This window comes from Pyrus communis, chromosome 1 (assembly GCF_041283825.1).
Source record: "Pyrus communis isolate YQ-2024b chromosome 1, ASM4128382v1, whole genome shotgun sequence".
Classification (NCBI taxonomy): Eukaryota; Viridiplantae; Streptophyta; class Magnoliopsida; order Rosales; family Rosaceae; genus Pyrus; species Pyrus communis.
In genome coordinates, this window is record NC_142565.1 from 11,534,395 (window position 1) to 11,554,839 (window position 20,445).

At 35.3% G+C, this 20,445-nt stretch overlaps 3 protein-coding genes and 1 long non-coding RNA gene across 7 annotated transcripts; 1 reads left to right on the forward strand and 3 right to left on the reverse strand.

Annotated features, from left to right (window-relative positions):
* Positions 1-1,152: 1,152 nt before the first annotated feature.
* Positions 1,153-3,766, reverse strand: LOC137720975 (aquaporin PIP1-1). Its single transcript, XM_068460102.2, has 4 exons — positions 3,123-3,766; positions 2,147-2,442; positions 1,542-1,682; positions 1,153-1,440 (listed from the first exon to the last, which is right to left on the reverse strand). Exons 1-4 carry the CDS (start codon positions 3,448-3,450, stop codon positions 1,345-1,347), a joined length of 861 nt encoding a protein of 286 aa, XP_068316203.1. The 5' UTR covers positions 3,451-3,766; the 3' UTR covers positions 1,153-1,344.
* Positions 3,767-8,928: 5,162 nt separating this feature from the next.
* Positions 8,929-14,701, forward strand: LOC137719804 (SKP1-like protein 21). 2 transcript variants are annotated; one of them, XM_088697456.1, is made up of 10 exons: positions 8,930-9,088; positions 9,674-9,802; positions 10,093-10,317; positions 10,502-10,693; positions 10,780-10,890; positions 11,019-11,097; positions 11,376-11,476; positions 11,573-11,751; positions 12,605-12,738; positions 14,028-14,701. In XM_088697456.1, exons 2-10 carry the CDS (start codon positions 9,767-9,769, stop codon positions 14,120-14,122), a joined length of 1,152 nt encoding a protein of 383 aa, XP_088553582.1. In that variant the 5' UTR covers positions 8,930-9,088; positions 9,674-9,766; the 3' UTR covers positions 14,123-14,701. The 2 variants fall into 2 exon arrangements, with proteins under 2 accessions (XP_088553580.1, XP_088553582.1); XM_088697454.1 differs by lacking the exons at positions 12,605-12,738; positions 14,028-14,701 and adding an exon at positions 12,371-12,569 and having other exon boundaries at positions 8,929-9,088; positions 10,780-10,899.
* LOC137721305 (receptor-like protein EIX2) lies at positions 13,789-18,210 on the reverse strand. Of its 3 annotated transcripts, none has more exons than XM_088697418.1 (3): positions 18,102-18,210; positions 14,201-17,085; positions 13,789-14,090 (listed from the first exon to the last, which is right to left on the reverse strand). In XM_088697418.1, exons 1-2 carry the CDS (start codon positions 18,208-18,210, stop codon positions 14,204-14,206), a joined length of 2,991 nt encoding a protein of 996 aa, XP_088553544.1. In that variant the 3' UTR covers positions 13,789-14,090; positions 14,201-14,203. The 3 variants fall into 3 exon arrangements, with proteins under 3 accessions (XP_088553544.1, XP_088553540.1, XP_068316511.2); XM_088697414.1 differs by lacking the exon at positions 18,102-18,210 and adding an exon at positions 17,157-17,324 and having other exon boundaries at positions 14,201-17,052; XM_068460410.2 differs by lacking the exon at positions 18,102-18,210 and having other exon boundaries at positions 14,201-17,335.
* Positions 18,211-18,941: 731 nt separating this feature from the next.
* On the reverse strand, positions 18,942-19,910 carry LOC148699162 (uncharacterized). Its single transcript, XR_015964518.1, has 2 exons — positions 19,867-19,910; positions 18,942-19,643 (listed from the first exon to the last, which is right to left on the reverse strand). It is a non-coding gene; the product is annotated as an uncharacterized LOC148699162 (long non-coding RNA).
* Positions 19,911-20,445: the final 535 nt, after the last annotated feature.

The following is a 20,445-nucleotide window of genomic DNA, read 5'->3' on the forward strand; positions in this document are numbered from 1 at the left end:
AGGAAGTAAGAAATTCATCCATTGTGAATGAACTTCAAGAAAACTTAGGTGCCACAATAAACGAACAAACAAAACATATTTTAAGTATAAACACGGTCTAACAAGTTTTTTGACCTATTTACTTAAAATATAAATTTTTTCCTCTCTTCTTTATCCCTCTCGAACAAAACGAATCATGAAACCCTAATGCCTAACGGTCTAACCTCCCTTGTAAAAATAACGAAGAAATTAAGTAAAAAATTTTTTGGATAATCAATAACCTTCTCTATTGTTATTAACTCGGTTTGGATAATCAATAACTCTATTGTTATTAAACAATTTAAACCAATCATTAATTAAATCAACCTTTTGAGGGCCAGGGATCTGCTGTCCCGAATTTGATGTCTCCTTTGTGTCTCGTTCTTAATTTTTTGACACTTGTCCATTAATTTAACACCAAACTTAACACTGCTAATTTTTTATAAACTAATTGAAAAATAAAAAATTAAAGAAAATAAAAACCCACTCGATAGCTATCCACTGCAACTGCAGAATCTCATCGCCGATGGCCACTGCAACCACACAACCTATCGCCTCCGACCACTGCAACCACACCAGTGACACCACCCCATCCCCGCCGACGCTGCTCCTCACAGCGGAGAAGCTTTATTTCCTTTCCTTTCTCTCCTTTCAAATTCCCATACTCTCGTCGATACGTGTGAAGTTTGAAGTTCGAAATTTGGGATATCTAATCGATCCATCTCGTCACAGCCGGCAAACAGTGTGTAAAGTTTGAAATTTGAGAATATCGTATCGATTGATCGGGGGAGGATGCTAAAGGGTTTGGGGGTGGTGGCTGCGGTGATAGATTGAGAATATCTAATCTAATCGATCCATCTCGTGGCCGAAATGCACGGTGGGGAGGCTTGGGTTTCATCAGCTCTGGTGCCTTTAATTTTTCAGTTTTTTCTTTTTAATCAAATTCTATGTAAAGTAACAGTGTTAAATTTACAGTTAAGTAAAGGAACATGTGTCAATTAAAAGGGAAATATAGAGGAGACACATTATCCCTCGTGATTAACTCGGTTCGAGAATAATTTTGTTGATTAGACAATTTAAATGTGGCTAACCAAGTCATTAATTAAATAAGCCTTCCAATGTAAAAAACAAGGATTAACTTAATAACAAAGTATAAATAAATTAAATAAAGTTCTCCACTAATGTAACAGGATAAATAACATATATTCACATTAGCACCTCAAATACTCCACTCTGGACATTAAAACACAACGAACGAAATAAACACAATCGCAGCATTTAGACAGAACAAGGCCCCGACGGGGAGACCCGAATGGGATTACTATGTCAATCCCTGGTCTTGAATGGGATGGCTCTGATGACTATCTGATGGTAGAGTGCAGCAAGTGCAGCTCCGATGAATGGTCCGACCCAGAAGATCCACTGCAAACAAAACAAAATCATTGAAGATGTAAGACACGTATCCCCGCTCGCACATTTAGATCGATGCAACTTAATGATGTAAACAATTTAGTTTTACTCACATGATCATCCCATGCATGGCCCTTGTTGTAGATGATGGCAGCCCCGAGACTCCTAGCAGGGTTGATGCCAGTTCCGGTGATGGGGATGGTCGCCAAATGCACCAAAAATACAGCAAACCCAATGGGAAGTGGAGCCAAGATCTGCATTTCCATTCGTATATAAGAACAAGTTTATAGACATAGCTGCAAAAGGGATACCAGTTGCTACTACATGAAAGAGTTTCGTGTGATGCCTGAGCATCGTAGATAAAGTGTTCTAACAAGTACTATGTCGTAACCTTGAAGAATTTCATCACGTTCTAAATCACAGAGAAGATTGACTATTCGGCATGGTAATTTTGGCACAAAGAAAAAGTTTGTAATCATGTACCAGAGCCATAAAACATTAACTTTCAACCAAAGATATTGCAATTAGCAACGACGATTGAGTGGCAGTTAGCTAACCGGTCAATCACAATATACTCAAAACTCAATGAAATCTATGCCTTAGTAACCATGGCATTACAATGATACAAGTAGACATATGCATAGATATAACATTTACAGAAAATAGTTAAGAGCGCAGCGTGTAAACAAGCACTCAATCAAAGGTGAGATATACTTACAGGGACATGAGAGTCTCTGGCATTTCTCTTGGCATCAGTGGCAGAGAAAACAGTGTACACAAGAACAAAAGTGCCAACAATCTCAGCGCCAAGGCCATCACCCTTGGTATAGCCATGGTTCACCACATTAGCTCCACCGCCGAGCAATTCATACTGCTTCTTTTGGAACCCCTTCACCACCCCGGCACCAGCCATTGCGCCAAGGCTTTGCATGATGATGTAGAACACGGATCTGGTCAGGGAGAGCTTCCTTGCTAGGAAGAGACCAAATGTCACAGCTGGGTTTATGTGACCACCTGCCCAACATATCAAAGGTTAATATAATGTTACGACGAAATATGAAAATTGGTGAGGAAACATATGGTTTGAATTCATTTTTGGCTGTAATTATACACTGTCAACTTTTTACAGCAAAATAAAGATACAGATTTTCATTTTTCCAGAAATTTGAATTTGTGAGGTAAAGTTATAAAAGGCCAGTAAATCCAACAAGAAGATCAGGAACAAAGTTGATATCTTTAACAAGTCGAAATTTTTTTTCTCTACTACTCTGATTTTCACCGGTAAAAATCGCTAACTATACAAGAATTTAAGAAAAATAACCCTTACAGTTAATCCTAATAATCTAAAGTTCTCACTTTTTTCTTCTCTTTTTGGAAAGTGGTTTATTTATTTTTCATCAATTTTCACACACCCAAGTAAAACAGTAGTCCTCCAATCCTCCAGTTGGTTCTCTCAGAAAGCTAAAGTAAAAGAAAAAGAAACTTTCTTTCTCCACTATTACTTTTCTTTCCCTCATTTTCCTGGGAACCAAACATCAACTCAAGAAACAACTCAAAACCCAAATATTCGTGTACGTATCTGCACATATTTAACCAAAAAACACCAAATAAAAGGAAGCACACCAAGCAACAGATCAAGTCAAAGAAACAAAAGAAAAAACAGGAGAGAAAGAGAGAGAGAGGGAGAAGTATACCTGAGACACCAGCAGTACAATAAACAAGGGCAAAGATGGTCCCACCAAAGGCCCATGCAATGCCCTGAATGCCCACAGAGGCACACTTGTTGGGTGCCCTGGAAACCCCCATGACAGTGAGGACAGTGATGTAGAGGAAGAGGAAGGTGGCCATGAACTCAGCAATCCCAGCCCTCCAGAAAGACCAGGACTTGAGCTCGCCGGGCTCGAACAGCGGCGCCGGCGGTGGCTCCTTGTAGTCCTTGTCTGTCTGTGCTGAGGTCCCTATGGGCTGCCTCTCTGAGAATTTGTTGGCTCCCAGCTTCACATCTTCTTCTTTACCCTCCATGGGTTTGTGTTTCTCTCTCTAGAACTCTCTGGTTTGGAGTTCTAGTTTGGGGGGTTGTGGGGTTTCTCTCTCTTGAAAGAATGCAAGGGTTTGGTTTTTGGATGATTGAGTAAGAAATGGAGTGAGATTTATAAAGGAAAATTGTTTGTCTGTGTGAGCTGTTAAAGTATGTTAAACAAATGAAATGATGAAAAGGCATTTTATTCCCTTTTTTCTTTATCCACCTAAAATATATAAAAAAATTAAAAAAATTAGATGATAACAACATTCTCGCTCGAATCTCTGCGGTTTACCTTCTCCACTCTCATTTCATTCTTCAATTTCTAACCGGTCGACCAAATTAGAAATTGTTTAACCGTTTGATCACTATTGTAAAAACATATTATTTAATTTAAAAACATGATTCGTTTATTTATTAAATAACTAACATCTTATCACACGAAGACACATGTGGTAATTAACCTTTTTATATTAGATTATGTCTTTTAAATATTTTTAAATAACTATTTTATTAAAAAACTATTCAGAAAAAAAAAAAAAAAAAAAAAAAGCAAAACCATGAAACCACCCACTAACATAGACGTTTTTTTTTTTTTAAAATTAAAAATTCATTCAAAATTAAAATGTGGTGAACTACTTTAAATTCTTATGGTTCAATTGTAATTTTAAGAAGCCTTGGAGGACAATTTTTGGTATTTTGAATGTTTCATCTTTTTATCCTTTTCATTTTATATATATCTTTACTAATTAATAAAACACTCATTGTCAATCAAAATTCTATGAAATTATCAGTTTAACCCTTTAATTAAAACAGAACATGAATAAGAAATATAAGACATAAATGTCACAACCAAATTTTGCTTCTTTTTTTTTTTTTTTTAAGCCTCACTACATGTAATCATAACATATCTCTAATTAATTATAATAAAAAATAAAAATAAAAAAAAAACTTCTCACTCCCACATTCTCTATCACTCTCTTCCTCTCTCTCCTTCTATTTCAAAAACAAAAATAAAAAAAAATTCCACACACTTTGTGTGTGTCCATATGCTAGTATAGATTATAAAATGACTAAATGATTTCAAACTTAATTAATTTTTTTCAAAATGATCTAGTAAATAAATAATCATTCTACAACATTATAAGATAAAATGAGGATATTCAAATCAAACAAGTCAACAGTACTCGAAAATAAAATCAGTTTCATTATATCAGAGAGATTTTCTTCTGTATTTCTTGTGTTAATTAATTAATCAAATCAAACATTCTAGCATAAAACCAAGATATACATGAGTTACATCCTTTTCACATTTTGGTAGGTGAATTATTTGGAACTATTCTCAAAAGGTGTGTGCTTAATCTTAACCTCTTTGCCTTTTTCTAGTAAATACAATTATACAAGTATTAGTGGTAATGGATGTTTTATGCGGATTAATTAATCAAGAGATGTTTCTGGAGAGTGCAGGAAAGATGAGGACAACGTCGCTGTCACCAGTCCATGTCGTGAATGGTGGGTTGTCTTTGTCTTTCCAGAGACCCGTTGGACAATTTAATCTTATTTCCCGCCACCTTTTCTTTTCTTCTTCGCTTTTATTTATTCCTTGCCTTTTAATCCACTTTTCCAATATTTTAAAGCTAAGTTTCATTTTAGTTATTTAAGAAGAACGTCTATTTAAACCATATTTGATAAATTATGTAATTTAGTTATCGATAATTGAATTATTATTTAAGTATAAATTAGTGTTGGGTAATGATAGAGAGATTAAAATTTTAAACTAAATTTGCAAACCAAATGATGTGTTACCAATAGAAAATAAGTACGTTAATCAACGTTTAAGTAATAATCTAATCATCAACAATCACATTTGGTTTAAAAAATTTGTTCTCCCTAGCATTACCTTTTATTTTGTATTGATGGCACATTATATAATTTATAGATATGATCTAGAAGGTTGGCCTATCGAGTACATTCACATTATGTTTCATTAATTTTATGTTTGATTCTTGTGAATGACGTTCTAATATTAAAATTTTGTGTGTTTATATCGACGATACTTTGTACATGTATTTGCATTTCTCATCATACGAATTAACGATACATAATTTTGTTATAGTATAACAATTTTTCTTCTGTAGTATTTAGTAGTATGAAAAATCGACAGTCATGATTGAATCAAGAAATTACTATCTTTCTTAACATGCTAATTTAATAAATAAAAGATCGGACTATCTTGTTATCCGGACTAGTGATGATAAACTAATAGCACCCAGTTAAACTAAAAACAAAAATGTGTTGGATGATAACGATAAGTTTAAAAAGAGGGAAAAAAGAAGACCCTATTACCAAGGTATTTGCTTACAAAGCAAAGGGCAACTTTGGGCAATGAGATAATTTAATCCAACGGTATAAAACTGTCCCGATTGCTAACTTTTGGTTGTGAATTAGAACACAGCCCACAGAAAGAAAAGAGAAGTTATGAATTTTGTAGAGGTTTGAGGAAATTTGGAGGTTTTGAAGACCGTTGAGAAAGGGACGGCAGCCTAAAAAGCATCAAACGACATGTGAGGGTCTTCTACTTCTAGGAAAGAAAAGTGGAATATTTTGCAATAGCATGGAACATAACGGTTACATTTTTATATTTCAATAATTTTTTAATTAAAATAATTTTTAAAATTAGCATAATTTCTTATTTTGATTTCTAAAATTTAAAATTAATATAACTGATTCCTGAGTTTATCCCTTATCAATTACTTTAATCATTGCATGAAAAATCTTCATTAAATAAAAATAAAATGAAAAAAAAGGTCAAAAAAGTATGTAATAATGACGGTATGTCCCTCGATGCTAGAAAAATAAAGAGCGCATGCATAGTGCAAAAGTCGCTACACTATAAAACAAATAAATTATGTACTAATGAAGTTCTAATTACTCAAAGACGAAATGAAGAACGTTGGGGTTTTATCATAAAATCAATTGGTAATATGATGAGCAATTCAATTATTTATAAACATATGCAAAGTCTATTGCAATGATTCTAAATCTTGTGCCCGTCCAATTTTTACAATTTTTATTAAATCATGCACCATGCATGGACTTATTTGACTTTTTTTTTTTTTTTTTTTAAATATTGAAGCGAATAGCTTCTCATATGTTATGACTCAGTCCCTCTATGGCAGATGTTGGTGCACAAACTTTATTTTTTTTTTATATATTGATAGAAGGATAATTAGTATTCATCTATTCGAAGCTGTCATTGGTATGTGAATGATGCATGATCATTTTCCTATCAGAGGTAGTAGCCGATCTACCTCAAGGCTGGATAGATAAATGTTTGAATTTATGCAATTATTTTTTAACAATAGTTGCTGAATATAAAAAACTTATTACACGAGGTGCGTGGACTTATTCAAATTTTGTATTTAAGGGAAAAAAAAATTTGAACATACCATAATACTAATTTTCAACTCAGACCGTAATTCTAATTTAGTGTCACACATTCTCCCACCACTTGAGCTAAGACCAAATACTTTGGTATCCCAATATATTACTAATACGAATATAATTGATTAAACCATTGATTAATAGAATTATTATCTATCTGTATGTATATATCCACATTATCCATGCCCTATTTATATAAACAAAAAAAAAGATCGCAGGAATGAATCATTGCTAAAAACACACACAAATGAGTAGGATCGAGGGAGAGACCATGAACGCTGAGAAATTTTTAGTTGTGAAAGAAATATAAGTGATAAATTATGTGTTTTAATAGGAATAGTGAGAAATTTATTTTTTAAGTTATTAACTTTTTAGCACATATATTCTATCATTTATTTAGTGACACGTAGTATACCATCCTGTGTATTGGTCATATTGAAAAATCTCTTCATGAATGCTTTTGTTTGAAACTCCTCTGAAAATCCTGTCTCAAAGGATTAGCCGGTCATTCACTCAATCCAACTCATACCATTGCTATGATCCTCTGGTGCCTGTGACCTACTCACACGCCTCCGTGGGCACCATCTCGATCATGCTGACACTTCACGTTTTCAACCACCACACACTTTTCATCGACCGTCCATTAACCCTACGGTCCACGTGGCAGCCATCGGATGTCATGTTGTAGAAGACTTACATGAAATAAGTTTATTATCATCGTAATGTCTCTGTTTAATAAGATAATGATATATTTAAGTTTATCTATACACATAACATTATATTATTAATCCAGGACATTACGATGACGATAATCTTTTGTCTAAAATGTCACGATTACGATGAATTTGTTCCATCAATTGCTCTGCGTGGTGCATGTTTTCTTGATACATTATTCTAACAAAGCTCAGGTGCTCAGCCGACCAACACATGAAGTGTCTCACGTGTAAGTCATGTGACATAAAGTGACAAAAATATGCGTTGGGGCCCAAAAATCTCACGTACAAGCTCAATCACATCTCGAAGCCCGATTGTCATAAAAATACCCCTCGCCAAGCTTAAATACATGCAAATGTGCGAAATCAAGAAGAAAGCGTATTTACAATCACATCACGCCAATAAAATAATAATTTGTGAGCGGGGCGTTTGCATGGTCACAACAAGCCCATGAAAATTCATGCATATCTTTTGCACCATGCTTTGTCACGATGTTGCCATTGTAGGCAAATTAATCTTCGTGACATTCCACCAGCAACATTCTAGCACTTTGACAAATCTTGCTTCAAATCTCTTGAAAATTCTTCCTTTTTCTCTCTTTACTCCAATTGACTTACAAAATGTAAAAAAACGACTCATATAAAAGAAACTAAACAAAATAGTGAAGAAAAGGGTAATAAAAGTAATGACTGATTAAACACTTAATCAACTGACTATGTGATGTATTAGTGACATGACTCATAAGAAAATATGCCCTACGAAGGAGAATTTTTTCTGTTCAGAGTCCAGACCAGGTGGCTCATACAAATTAGGATTCTTTTGGGATCCTCTTTGTCAGAATCTAAAGGATTCTTTAATTGTGTTTATTTATAATAAATCGTGCGGTCAGTTTTCATCAGATACTATTTGTGTTTCATTTTAAATAAAATATTTAAAATAATTTATAAATACACAGTATACGATGATTAAAAAAATTTCTGAAATCATCACAAAGATGATCCGAAGAGGATCCTCATTCGGCTCATACACTAATGACTCACCACCAACGAACGTCTCGCATAAAAACCTCTCACTGCATCGAGTTTCAACTTAATATTCAGTGTCCAACTATCTAAGGGGCGTACGGGCCTCAATGATAGGAACCATTTTCAATCAAAGGCTGCTAATTACCAGCTCACATTGATGATCAATATGATCCGTTGATTAAGGTGGGCCCGCACGAGGAAGTGTACAAACAAACAACACTAATCAATCAAATCAAAATAAATACAAGAGGTCAGGAAACCCTAACGAGACGCTGACGTGTGATTTGCAGACCTTTTGATTTTTGACGCAATTTCAGTCACACAAAGAGGCTTTTTTTATTTTTTATTTTTTATTTTTTTCTAAAATTTATTCGCAATTTTATCCATTTTTGGGATTCGCCGACAACCGCCAAATCTCTGCATTCAAAGCTCCCTCTACCTGGAATCCGTACATTTCGTATGTCTCCTTCGTGTTAATTAATTATCTATCCTTTTGCTTTTCTTTACCATGTTTTTTCTTCCCCTTCTGGATGCCTGTTTGGTTGCCCAGAAAGTGCAGGAAAAATGGAAATGATTGAATGGAAAAATGAAATTGCTAAGTACCCTTTAATCCGGAGCTCGGTGAACTAAAATCTTTAGGAAAAACAATCATTTATTTGTAATAAAAGTGAGTTTAATCGAGAAATTCAGCTAAAATACCTATGAATTGCAATTTTTCTCACTTGATTTAGGGCAATATAATCACCAGAATGCTTTTTCATGTACATTGGAATAAATGGAATTAAGTTTAGTGGAAATATATATGTATGAAGTATAGATTTGTTAGATAAAATTGGAACTTGTATTGTTTCATGGCAAGTAAGAGCTGGGTATATGTTTTGAGAGCGATATTCTAATCTAATCTAAACGACAGAGTGGGGATTGCAAAGGGTGGTTTACTGCCCTAGCTAACTTGGGTTTATGTTAAATTTGTGTAAACTTTAATTTTGGGTAAGGATTTGCATAAAAGGGCTGCTAATTATAATTTTGTTTGACTTAACAGGGTATCAGCAAGTTGTTGCATAAGAAGCATAAAGCTGTTTTCTTTTGCCTGATGCACTCCAGTTTTTAAGCCTCAGAACTTGGGATTGTTCAAATGTCAGAAGGTGACATGACTGTTATTAAACCTGAGGTATTATCACTTTTCCGTACGCGTTCTTCGGGCTTCTTTTTATGCCCCTAAATGCATTATGTTTTCTTTTCTTTGTTCTTCAAGCCATAGTCGAATCGATTGTTTTCTGTTTTTCGTTTCTTTCGAATGCTTGTAGCTGCCTCTACTTGTTGAGTGTTAATTTGTTCTCTCTTTTTATTTTTGTTTATTTGGAGGGGGTAAGGTGGGTGGGTTGTTTAACTGTTTTATATTTTTCGTTTACTTTGTAATGTTGGAATTCTAAAGCCACATCGGTGCCAACTCATTGTCAGATGATGAAGTCTTATATCCGGCTTCAGACTACCGACGGTTCAATCCAACAAGTGGAACAAGAGGTTGCCATGTATTGCCCCATGATATGCAAAGAAAATACACAGAAAGGGATGGGAGCTTCCAAGAACCATGCAATATCTCTTCCTGAAAGAGTCAGTACTGCAATGTTGAGCTTAATTCTTGATTACTGCAGGTTTCATCAAGTACCAGGTCGCTCGGACAAGGTTCTACATGTTTTTGGAATGTCATTCTGTTTTCCTTCTTTCTGAGTGTATGCCCTCTGTCTGTTTTGCATAAATTTGAGCTACTGAGGACATAATTTCCACCTGCACACTGGATTAAATGTTTACTCTGATGCTGGTGTAAACTCGGCACAATCATATGACTCGGCACCACTCGTTTATGTAGGAGTGCAAGGCTTTTGATGAAAAATACATCCGAATGGACACAAAGTTGCTCTGTGAGTTGACTACAGCTGCTGACAGCCTCCAATTCAAACCATTGGTGGATCTTACTAGTCGTGCTCTTGCACGAATAATTGAAGGGAAAACACCTGAGGAGATACGTGAAATATTTCATCTCCCTGATGATCTTACAGAGGTCTCCGATGCTTGAGATATCTGTGTATGCTTAGCAAAAACTTGGTGTTTCTTTGTTGTTCTTAACCCCACTAAGAAATCATCCAGGAAGAGAAGTTGGAGCCTTTGAAAAATTCAACTGACGATCCACGCATCCGGCTTTTGAATCGATTATATGCAAGAAAGAGGAGGGAACTTCAGGAAAGAGAGAAATTGAAGGTGACTTTGGTATTTGATGAATCTGAATTCAAAACGTATTTACATAATACGTTTTCTGGCTTTTATACTATGCTAAATAATATATCATTCTTATTGGTAGTCATTATTGAACCTTCCATGCTTTTCAGAATGCCGAGCTTGAAGAAGAGCAAAACGATGAACGTTCAGTTGATGATCTCTTGTCATTCATTAATGGAGAAATTGGAGGTATACCTGAGTAATTGCTCTCTTATTCCTTGACTGCATAGTTATTGTTAATTGAGAAATTGGATTTATCATTAAGTAGCTTGTAGTTCCAACGAGCAAATTGCACAACGCACACTTGATACTAATTTTTTCAGGATTGCATTAGCCCAAATTATACTGTACTTGGGAGTACTTGAGATTCCTTTAAATGGGATTTGAAGTGTAGTGTCTTAGTCGTCTATTTTTACTTTATTTCCTTTTGAAGGCCTCATTGGAGGTAAGGAAATTATGTTTCACAGATTCCAAAGGGATTAAAACTTCCAAGAACAAAAAGAAGAATCGCAGGAGAAAAGATCAGCAGAAAGGCACGTGTCTATATGAGGCCAATGAGATCCATGAGGTTTGAATCACAAATTTGGTCTTGAACTTATAATTTCCGCTTGAGTTGTTAGGTAGCTAATTTTTCTTCATTTTTCTTTTCGCCCAAATGTTGTAGGTGTTGAGCAATCTTAACTTTACTTGCCCCAGTGATGAACTCAACAAATTTATGCCTAGTTCTAGTTTGACATTAAAGCTACAAGATCTAAAGGATGATAGGGTGGAGGATATGATTGGGTTTGATGATGGTGATATTGATGATGAGATTGATCCGGCATTGAAGGAAAAAACTGATAGGTTTGTCTGCAAGTATTTTGGGTTATTACATGATTTGCAATATAATCTTATCTTTTTTAATTTTAGTGGATGAAAAAAATATATATATCACGTCGAGCAACATGTGGAAGAAAAAGTACGAAATTGAACTGAGTGGTAATAACTTTGTCGATGATGACTTTAGTATGAAAAGCTTAAGGAAACAGAATGGTGGATCTCATTATGGTGCAACTTTGTTGCTTTTTTATTTTTTTATTTTTATTTTTATTTTTTATGAACGCAGTTCTAAAATTGAAGATATGCAATTAGAAGATGAAATTTGATACCTGCAAAAGAATTTCAAATTGTGATATGTTTTTCAACGTTGAAGAGTTTGCTTATAAACTAAATAGCTATTAGTGTAGTGGTATTTCTCCACTTCTTTTTTAAACTGTCCCATGTTCAAATCCACTCCTCACCCAGCTAAGATGAAAAAAGTTGCGTAAAAAAGTTGGTCTGTGATAGAAATGAGTAAACAATGGGGACAATGTTTTGCCTTTGCTAGCTCTTTATGGTGGCTCTGAAAGATGTTGGTTTTTGATTTTCTGTGTGTAATAGTTGTTTGGACATTTTAAATATATATTTGTTTATGTTTATAAAGAAAAAGAGCTCTCATTCTGGTCATCACCATTAAGCATCTGTTGTGAAACATGGTTCCACCCTCCCTCTCTTCTGGTTCTGCAAATCTTTTCTCTCTAGTCAGTATTTTTTATTTTCTGATAAGGATGTAAATCGAAATTTCAAGTTGCGTCCTCCACCATGGTTCTGCATGTAAATACGCAATTTATAGAGACAAAACTTGTTCTTGCTTACATATTTTTAAATCGTTGTTCAGGGAGGTTGAAGATTTTGCTCGGAGGTTGAATTCAGATTGGCCTGAAAGGATGCAAGAGATCCTATCTTTGGGTCAGGAAAGGAGGCCTGTACCATTTTCCATTAATGGAAACGGTTCTTTCAGAAGATATGCTTGTATGTTCTCTTTCTTCTTACTTTTTTGTTCCCTTTCCAAAGCTTCTACAGTAGTTGTTTTTTTTTTTTTTTTTTTTTTTCGGGATACATCATAATACTCTTGTCACATAAGTAAATCTGTGCTAAGATATTTTCGTTACTTTCTTTTCGTAAGTAAGGTTACAAATGCTTTACATGTTTCTCCCTTCAAATAGCTTTTGAACCTAATGACATGCATTGTTCCTTGAGACCAAGGGTGGAGGGCGAGTGCTAATCCCGGTGGGTCTGTGAAACTTACCTGTGCAACCCGAAAATAAATTTTCACCATTCCTCTTTACTATATGATATCCATAAAAGTATATAGTTGTGGAGCGAAAGTTGGAAAGTATAATCTGTTTCCCTGTCTCCTACGTGTGGTTTTCCAAAATCTCTTTTTTTTTTTTTTTTCATGGGCTGATGAATATTATGCATTAGAATTTATTTTTGTCTTCCTGGTTATTCATAATTGGCTGTTCTGTTTCTGTCACGTTATTATTTTACCAAGCCAGAGGAATTGATATTGATATCGATATCGATATCGTCTCCCTTCCCCTTTCACCCAAGTTAGCTGTGCATTAGCTATTTGATTAGTGATATTCCCTCACTCAGACAAGCTTAATTCCACTAATATTTGAATACATTGTATAACATCTCTTTCTTCTTGGAACTCCGGAGTGCGTATCTGTTTTATCTGCTTCTGTATGGCATGTTCTTCACTCAAGGATCAGAACAAGCCACAAACGATAAACTCCAGAGCACTTATTCAGCATTACATTCCCTATTAGCTGGAGTTGGATTTTCGGGGCTACTCTTTGTATGTTAGGGCAACAAATAAATCAAAAAAATAATACTTTTGCCTCTATTTTTATGAGCCAAACTTGTTCGTTTATCACAATCTTGTATGAGGTTGCACAAACTGGTCGTCTCACTTATTTTGGCATTTGTTTAACAAGTTCAATGTAGTTTTGAAATTTTGATTCATGTCCTTCGTTTAGTGTCACCCTTTTTAGTCTCTTACACAGCTCTTCGATCTTGGCCTTCAATTTGGAACGCAGTCTATTCATCCATTAATTCATAACAAAATGGGAAAAATTGAAACTAAAACCATAAATACTTGTGTAAAACTACAACTCGACAATGAGCCAAATACAACTCCAACTGATGAATTTGGAGAAATTCCAACTTATTGTTACAAGTAACAGTAGAGCTCTTCATTCTGTAAAATCCCTTCCACCGTAACTTTAAGTCGTTGCATTCTTCTTCTCCTTCAGGCTCCTTCTCCAACCCTAAGTCCAAAGGGTTAGCATGTCGTACCAAACAAGATGATGAACGAGCTATAAAATTTCAGGTAAACCACAGGCGTTAGCTGTTTGCCGGGAGTTTAAACGAGAAGAAGATATGTATATTAATTGTAATATTATTCATCATGTGACAGAAAACTTACAGTTTATTCATCAAGCAGTCTTCGTTGCATGAACAATGCCACCTTGACATAAAGCCAATCATTTAAACCATTCAAGAGTTTGAAGTACATGTATCTCCATGACCTGTTGAATATCAAACTCCCACAAACTCCCCAGAATCCAACGACAAATCCAAGCCCCAAAGTCACGTAAAATCCAGGTGTTATAAACCCGTCATTATCTTCATCTTGATTGTCTACCACTGGTTGCTCCTCCAGAGTTGTTTCCTTAGGACAGCACATACATTCAAGTGGAATTCCACAAAGGAGAGGATTTCCAGCAAAAACAGTGGCGTCATAGGGTTGAAGTTGAGACCCGATGGGAATTTTTCCAGACAGGTTGTTGTTGGACAAGTCCAACTTACCAAGGCCAGATATTCCAATGAGACTTGTTGGAATTGTACCATGTATTTGGTTGTTTGACAAATCAAGCAAATCTAAAGACTGCAACTTCCCTATTTTTGGAGTTATTTGACCTGTTAAGTTGTTTCTTGATAGGTTTAAAGAAGTCAGCCCCACAAGATCAGTGACTTCACTAGGAATCTCCCCCGTTAATCGATTACTTGATAGATGGATACTCTTTACAAGCCCCAGAATACTTTTGTATTTGTACATTATTCCATTGCATATCAAGGATACTTCGTCTTCATAATAAAAAATACGGAGAGCAATATCACTGGAGGTTACCTTAAATCGGTGAGTGATAGTTGGACTTGAACTTCCTCTTAGAGCCAAATGAGTCAAATTGTTGAGACATTTGGGTATACTTCCGGAGATGTTATTCATCGAGAAATCCAGAATTTGAATGCTTCCCATATTACACAATTGTGATGGAATGCTTCCATAGAAGTGATTAGAACGGAGGATAAGGATAATCAAATTTGGAAGTCCAACCCCTAACCATTCAGGTATCAAACCTGATAATTTATTTTCTCCAACATCAAAAACTATGAGACTTGTACAGTTCTGCAAAGATGAAGGCAATTCTCCCACAAGTCCATTATTGTTTAGGTTCAATGTTTGAATTGAAGATAAAGAGCCCATTGTGGCAGGAATTCTCCCCAAAAAACGGTTGTCACTCAAATCAAGAACTAAAAGATTTTTGAAATGAGTCCAGTAATCGGGAAGTTCTCCATGTAAATGGTTGCTCGAGAGATCAAGCAATCTTAAATTACTTGCGTTAATTGGAAACAACAAAGAAAACAACCCTGAAAACTTATTGTGGGAGAGAAAGAGAGATGACGAGGCTTTCAATAGGAATGGAGGGACTTCACCTTCCAATTGGTTCCAACTCAAATTTAGTTGACTAGAGAAACATACAAAATTGATTTGCGAGTTTGGAATTGTTCCTCTAATTTGGTTGTTGGAGAGATCTACATAACCAATTTTAGGAGCATGAGACAGCCTTTCCCAAAACCAACTTGGAAGGATATCAGAAATTCCTGCATTAGAAATATCAAGACTCTGATAACTTTTTTGAGTTCGAAGCCAGTTTGGAAAATGTGGACCCATCTTGCAAGACCCCAAGATTATAGAATCCAATTGGAAGGGAGGAACCCATGTAGAATGGAAGTTTAAAGTTAGGGAGGTAGAGGACAGAGACAAAGATCTTAATCTGGAGAGACCTGAGAAATGACTTTCTGAAATCACCCCTTCAAATTGGTTAGAAGAGAGATCTAGATATGCAAGAGAGCTCATGTTTCCAATGACATCGGGAAATAAGCCAGTTAACTGGTTGTAAGAGACGTCAAGATGAACAAGGCTGGCATTGTATTTGGACAACCAAAGAAATATGGAAGAAGTGAGTTGGTTGAAACTGAGATCAACATGAGCAAGAGATTTAGAAGAATTTATGTTAAAAAGAGTACTGGAATGAATTGCAGGAGAAGAAAGACTGCAATTTGACAGTGTCAAGTTTGTAAGTTTGGGGAGCTTACTAACCGTTTCCAACCAGTCAGGAACATTACTAAGATTGTTGTAACTCAGGTCCAAATATGTTAAAGCAGAAAGATGAGGCAGCCATGAATTCAGATTTTCTACATTAGCAAAGTTATTGGATCTGAGATCAAGATGAACAAGGCTGGCATTGTATTTGGACAACCAAAGAAATATGGAAGAAGTGAGTTGGTTGAAACTGAGATCAACATGAGCAAGAGATTTAGAAGAATTTATGTTAAAAATAGTACTGGAATGAATTGCAGGAGAAGAAAGACTGCAATTTGACAGTGTCAAGTTTGTAAGTTTGGGGAGCTTATTAACTACTTCCAGCCAGTCAGGAACATTACTGAGATTATTGGAACCCAGGTCCAAATATGTTAAAGCAGAAAGATGAGGCAGCCATGAATTCATGTTTTCTACATTAGCAAAGTGATTGAACCTGAGATCAAGATATTGCAAGCGTGTAAGGTTTCCGACCTGACTTGGAAATCGACCACCAAAAGAAGCATCCCAGAGATCGAGGTGTCTTAAATTGGAAAGAGAACCAATGAAATATGGAAGTTGGGTCCCAGTGAAGTTAATGGAAGAAAGGTCCAAATATTTCAAATGCTGCAACTCGATTAGTTTAGGACTCATCATTTTACCTTGCAAATAATATTCGAGATACTCCGGCTGTCCTTTCTGTTGAAGTGAGTAAGCTTCATTCAAAAAATACCACCCAAGATGAAGTTGAGTAACATGGTTGGTTCGGTTGCTGCAGTGGACGCCTACCCATTTGCAACAATCTTGCTTCTGTTCTTCTCTTCCCCACGAAGAGAGGAGATTGTAGTCATCCACGAGGCCCAGTTTGAAAGCAAGGAGTGCTTCTCTTTCCCTCTCAAAGCACCTCGTCACTCCTGCTGAAGAAATATTATTGAATCCAAGGGAAAGGGAAGGGTTGACAACACATTGTAGTAAAATTACCACCACAATTAAAGCACGAAAGAGTTTGTTCAAGCACTTGATTCCGTCACCCTCCATCTTAATTGAACTAAATCAACCAAGAGACAATTGAAGAAGGAAGAAAAACTGTGGATTCAGGATTTTGATTTAGGAGCAAAAGGAAAGCTGCAAGTGTAGTTCAAATGGTGAGGACTCAGGGGGTATGGAAAACAACCGACAGTGTAATGTGTTGGGTGTGAATAAATGTTGGTTGGGAAAACTAGGTTTTATAGTTTGTTAGAATAATGTATTTGCCTTAGAGTTAGGCATGAATCTTACTTTACATGGGCTGCTTTCTCTCAAGTCAAAAGTAAAAAGGGCAGGCAGAGATATAATTACTCAAAAACGTGTTTGTTGTTTTTTTGTATATGTAAGAAAGAGGACTTTCGTTGAATTGGGGAGAATCCATGCGTAGGAAAGGGACGGCTTCAGGCCATAACAACTCATAAAACGTCTTTTAGCTCTTGAGAGAACAAATTAACGTTTAATTCCAAAAAGTTAAAAACAGTAAAAAAATTTGTCTGCAAATTAAATTCCACACGTGTGAATGATTCCCACTATTCTCTCTCCTGCTCTCTCTCTAGTATGTACTAGAAAGTAAAGTCTGCGCAATACTGCGGATTTAAAATTAGAAACTTTAATAAAAAGCTTTAGATACTGTTCATTTTAACGAAAAACCACATTTTTACACTAAAAAGTCAATTTTGATACCATTCACTTTACCCTTTATTTTGTCCTTATCGTTAAAACTCAAAGTTTTTAAACCATTTCCATTAGTTTTCTGTTTAAAATTGCTAGAAAGATTATGTTTAGAAGATGTAAACATTATGTTATAGAAGAATGGGAAAAGTTGTTTAAAGGAGGTATCCGAAAAGAAAAGGATTGAAATACATGAAACAAAAATTGTATCACAATAGAATTATATTATGAACAAAAAAGGATTGAAATACACAACCGAAAGAAACATTATAGAATCCAGAGGATAGGGAAGGGTTGAAACATTGTAGAAAAAGTAGCACCACAATGGAATTATGAAAGAGTTTCTTCAAGCACCTGATTCCGTCATTCTCCATCTTAATCAACAAAATCAAGGCAAAGACGATTGAAGAATGAAGAAGTGTACAATTAAATCTGCGAGTGTATTACAAGGCTGGGTGAGTACGCAATAGTTCACAATACAATCCACACACTGAGTCGTCTTGACTCAAATGATCAAGAATGGAACATGTGTGAGTGGATCAGCTACTTTTCTGTAGCTAGGTGCAGTAATTAGAGAATGACTTGTCCCTTCAAAATAATGACAAAGCCTACAACAATCAACACAATTCCGCGTTGGTTGTTTTGTTCTGTTTATGTTTTAGAAGTTTTTTTTTTTGGTTTTTTGTGAAATTAGAAAACAACATATATGCGCGTAATTCACGTTATTTGGATCAAGCTAAAAAGCATGGAAACCGTCTTAACTCATGAGAGAACAAATTTACATTTATTTTACAAACAAGTTGCAAATAGTCAGAATGCCTAATTCATGTTATTTGGACCAGACTAAAATAAACGGAAAATGCCTTAACTTTTGAGAGACAATCAACACAATTCTGCGTTGATTGTTTCGTTCTGTTTACGTTTTAGAAGTCTTTTTATTTTTTGTGGAATTAGAAAACAACATATATGCATGTTATTTGGACTAAGCTAAAAATTGCGGAAACCGTCTCAACTCTTGAGAAAATAAATTTACATTTATTTTCCAAACAAGTTGCAAATAGTCAGAATGCGTAATTCACATTATTTGAACCTCGCTAAAATACATGGAAAACGTCTCAACTGTTGAGAGACAAATTCACATTTATTTTCCAAACAAATTGCAAAAAGTCAACAGTCGTTTTGGAGGATGAGAGGAAGGATGAATGATTCCCACAAGATAGATGATTCTTCTCCACTTTCGTTTGTCATTTGTCTTAATAACGCTTCAAAGTAAAGTACAAGTTGAGGATAATAGGGACTTGCAAACCAAAATTTCCACGATGTAAGTGGAATTGTATTGTCTTGTCTTGGACCCCGTGCGATACTCCATGCGATACTTCAAGGTTATTGACAGCAAGTTCTCAAGAGTTTACGGTATTTCGAATAATTACACTGCAACTGGGGTCTTTACAAATTTAGTCTTGGCGTTATTAGATTAGAAGACACACAATAATTGACCGACTTAAATGTATTTGCATAGAAATTATGCTAAATTGCTGTTAGTGAAGAATCATCACTGTCATTTGATCAAGACAATACTTATGGTCTTTTAGCACAACAGTTCCTTGCGTTTTATTCACTTGTGACTGTTCGTTTATCAAGAGGACTAATTCAAAAGACATTAAGCAGAGAGAGCTTCAAATCACAACTCATGACAACGAGAATCAAGCAAGCAAAGAGAGATAAATCAAAACCTGAGATTCTTATCAACATGCTTGTCCCTTATGAGCTATGCAACTTCCTCAATACCATGAAAAGCCTCAAAATCCTACACATTACACACAAGAAAACAATTGAATCATAAAAAACCCATCATTGCTCTGAAACCAATCACAATAAGGGGTGCTTTCAATTGGATGTATTTTAAGCATCCACATATCTTACGTCTTCCCTTAAGATTTCGAGAGAATTTAATCAAAACTTTATATGGAATCTCTACAAATCAATAAAACTCCATAAATTTAACGCAAAACTGAAGTTTGAAGCTTTACCATTTGATTAGCTGATGAATCCAACATCATAGCAATCAAAGCATAGGTAACTTTGTAGCCTTCCAACTTCTTTACGGAAATGGATCCTCTCTGGATCCATTCCTATCTAATCCACCTAGTTCGAGATCCGGACCGTTCAAATTTGATCCAACGGTTACAAACATGGGGCTCCTTTAAAAGTGATAATAACTTTAGCCGTTGGATCAAATTTGAACGGTCCGGATTCCGGAATAGGTGGATTAGGTGGGAATGGATCCGGAGAGGATCCATTTCCCTTCTTTACTGTATTTTCATAACTTGAGTTAACTCAGATTATAGTATAATTTTCACCTCAGTGATCAGGGAGTCGAATCCAAGCATCTAAGGCTGCAAATCAATTTAGAGAATTAAGGGATTTGTGAGATATACGTGAAGTCGAATGGTGATTATTGTATTTTGGTAAACTCGGATTTATTGTGTATTTGACTCGTATATTTAATAAATCGATTTCCAATTCATTCCAACCTATTTATTCTTCTGTATCATTTTTAAATGAATTATTCTTCAAACTTGTTTCAGTTTCTTTTTTTTTATTTTATT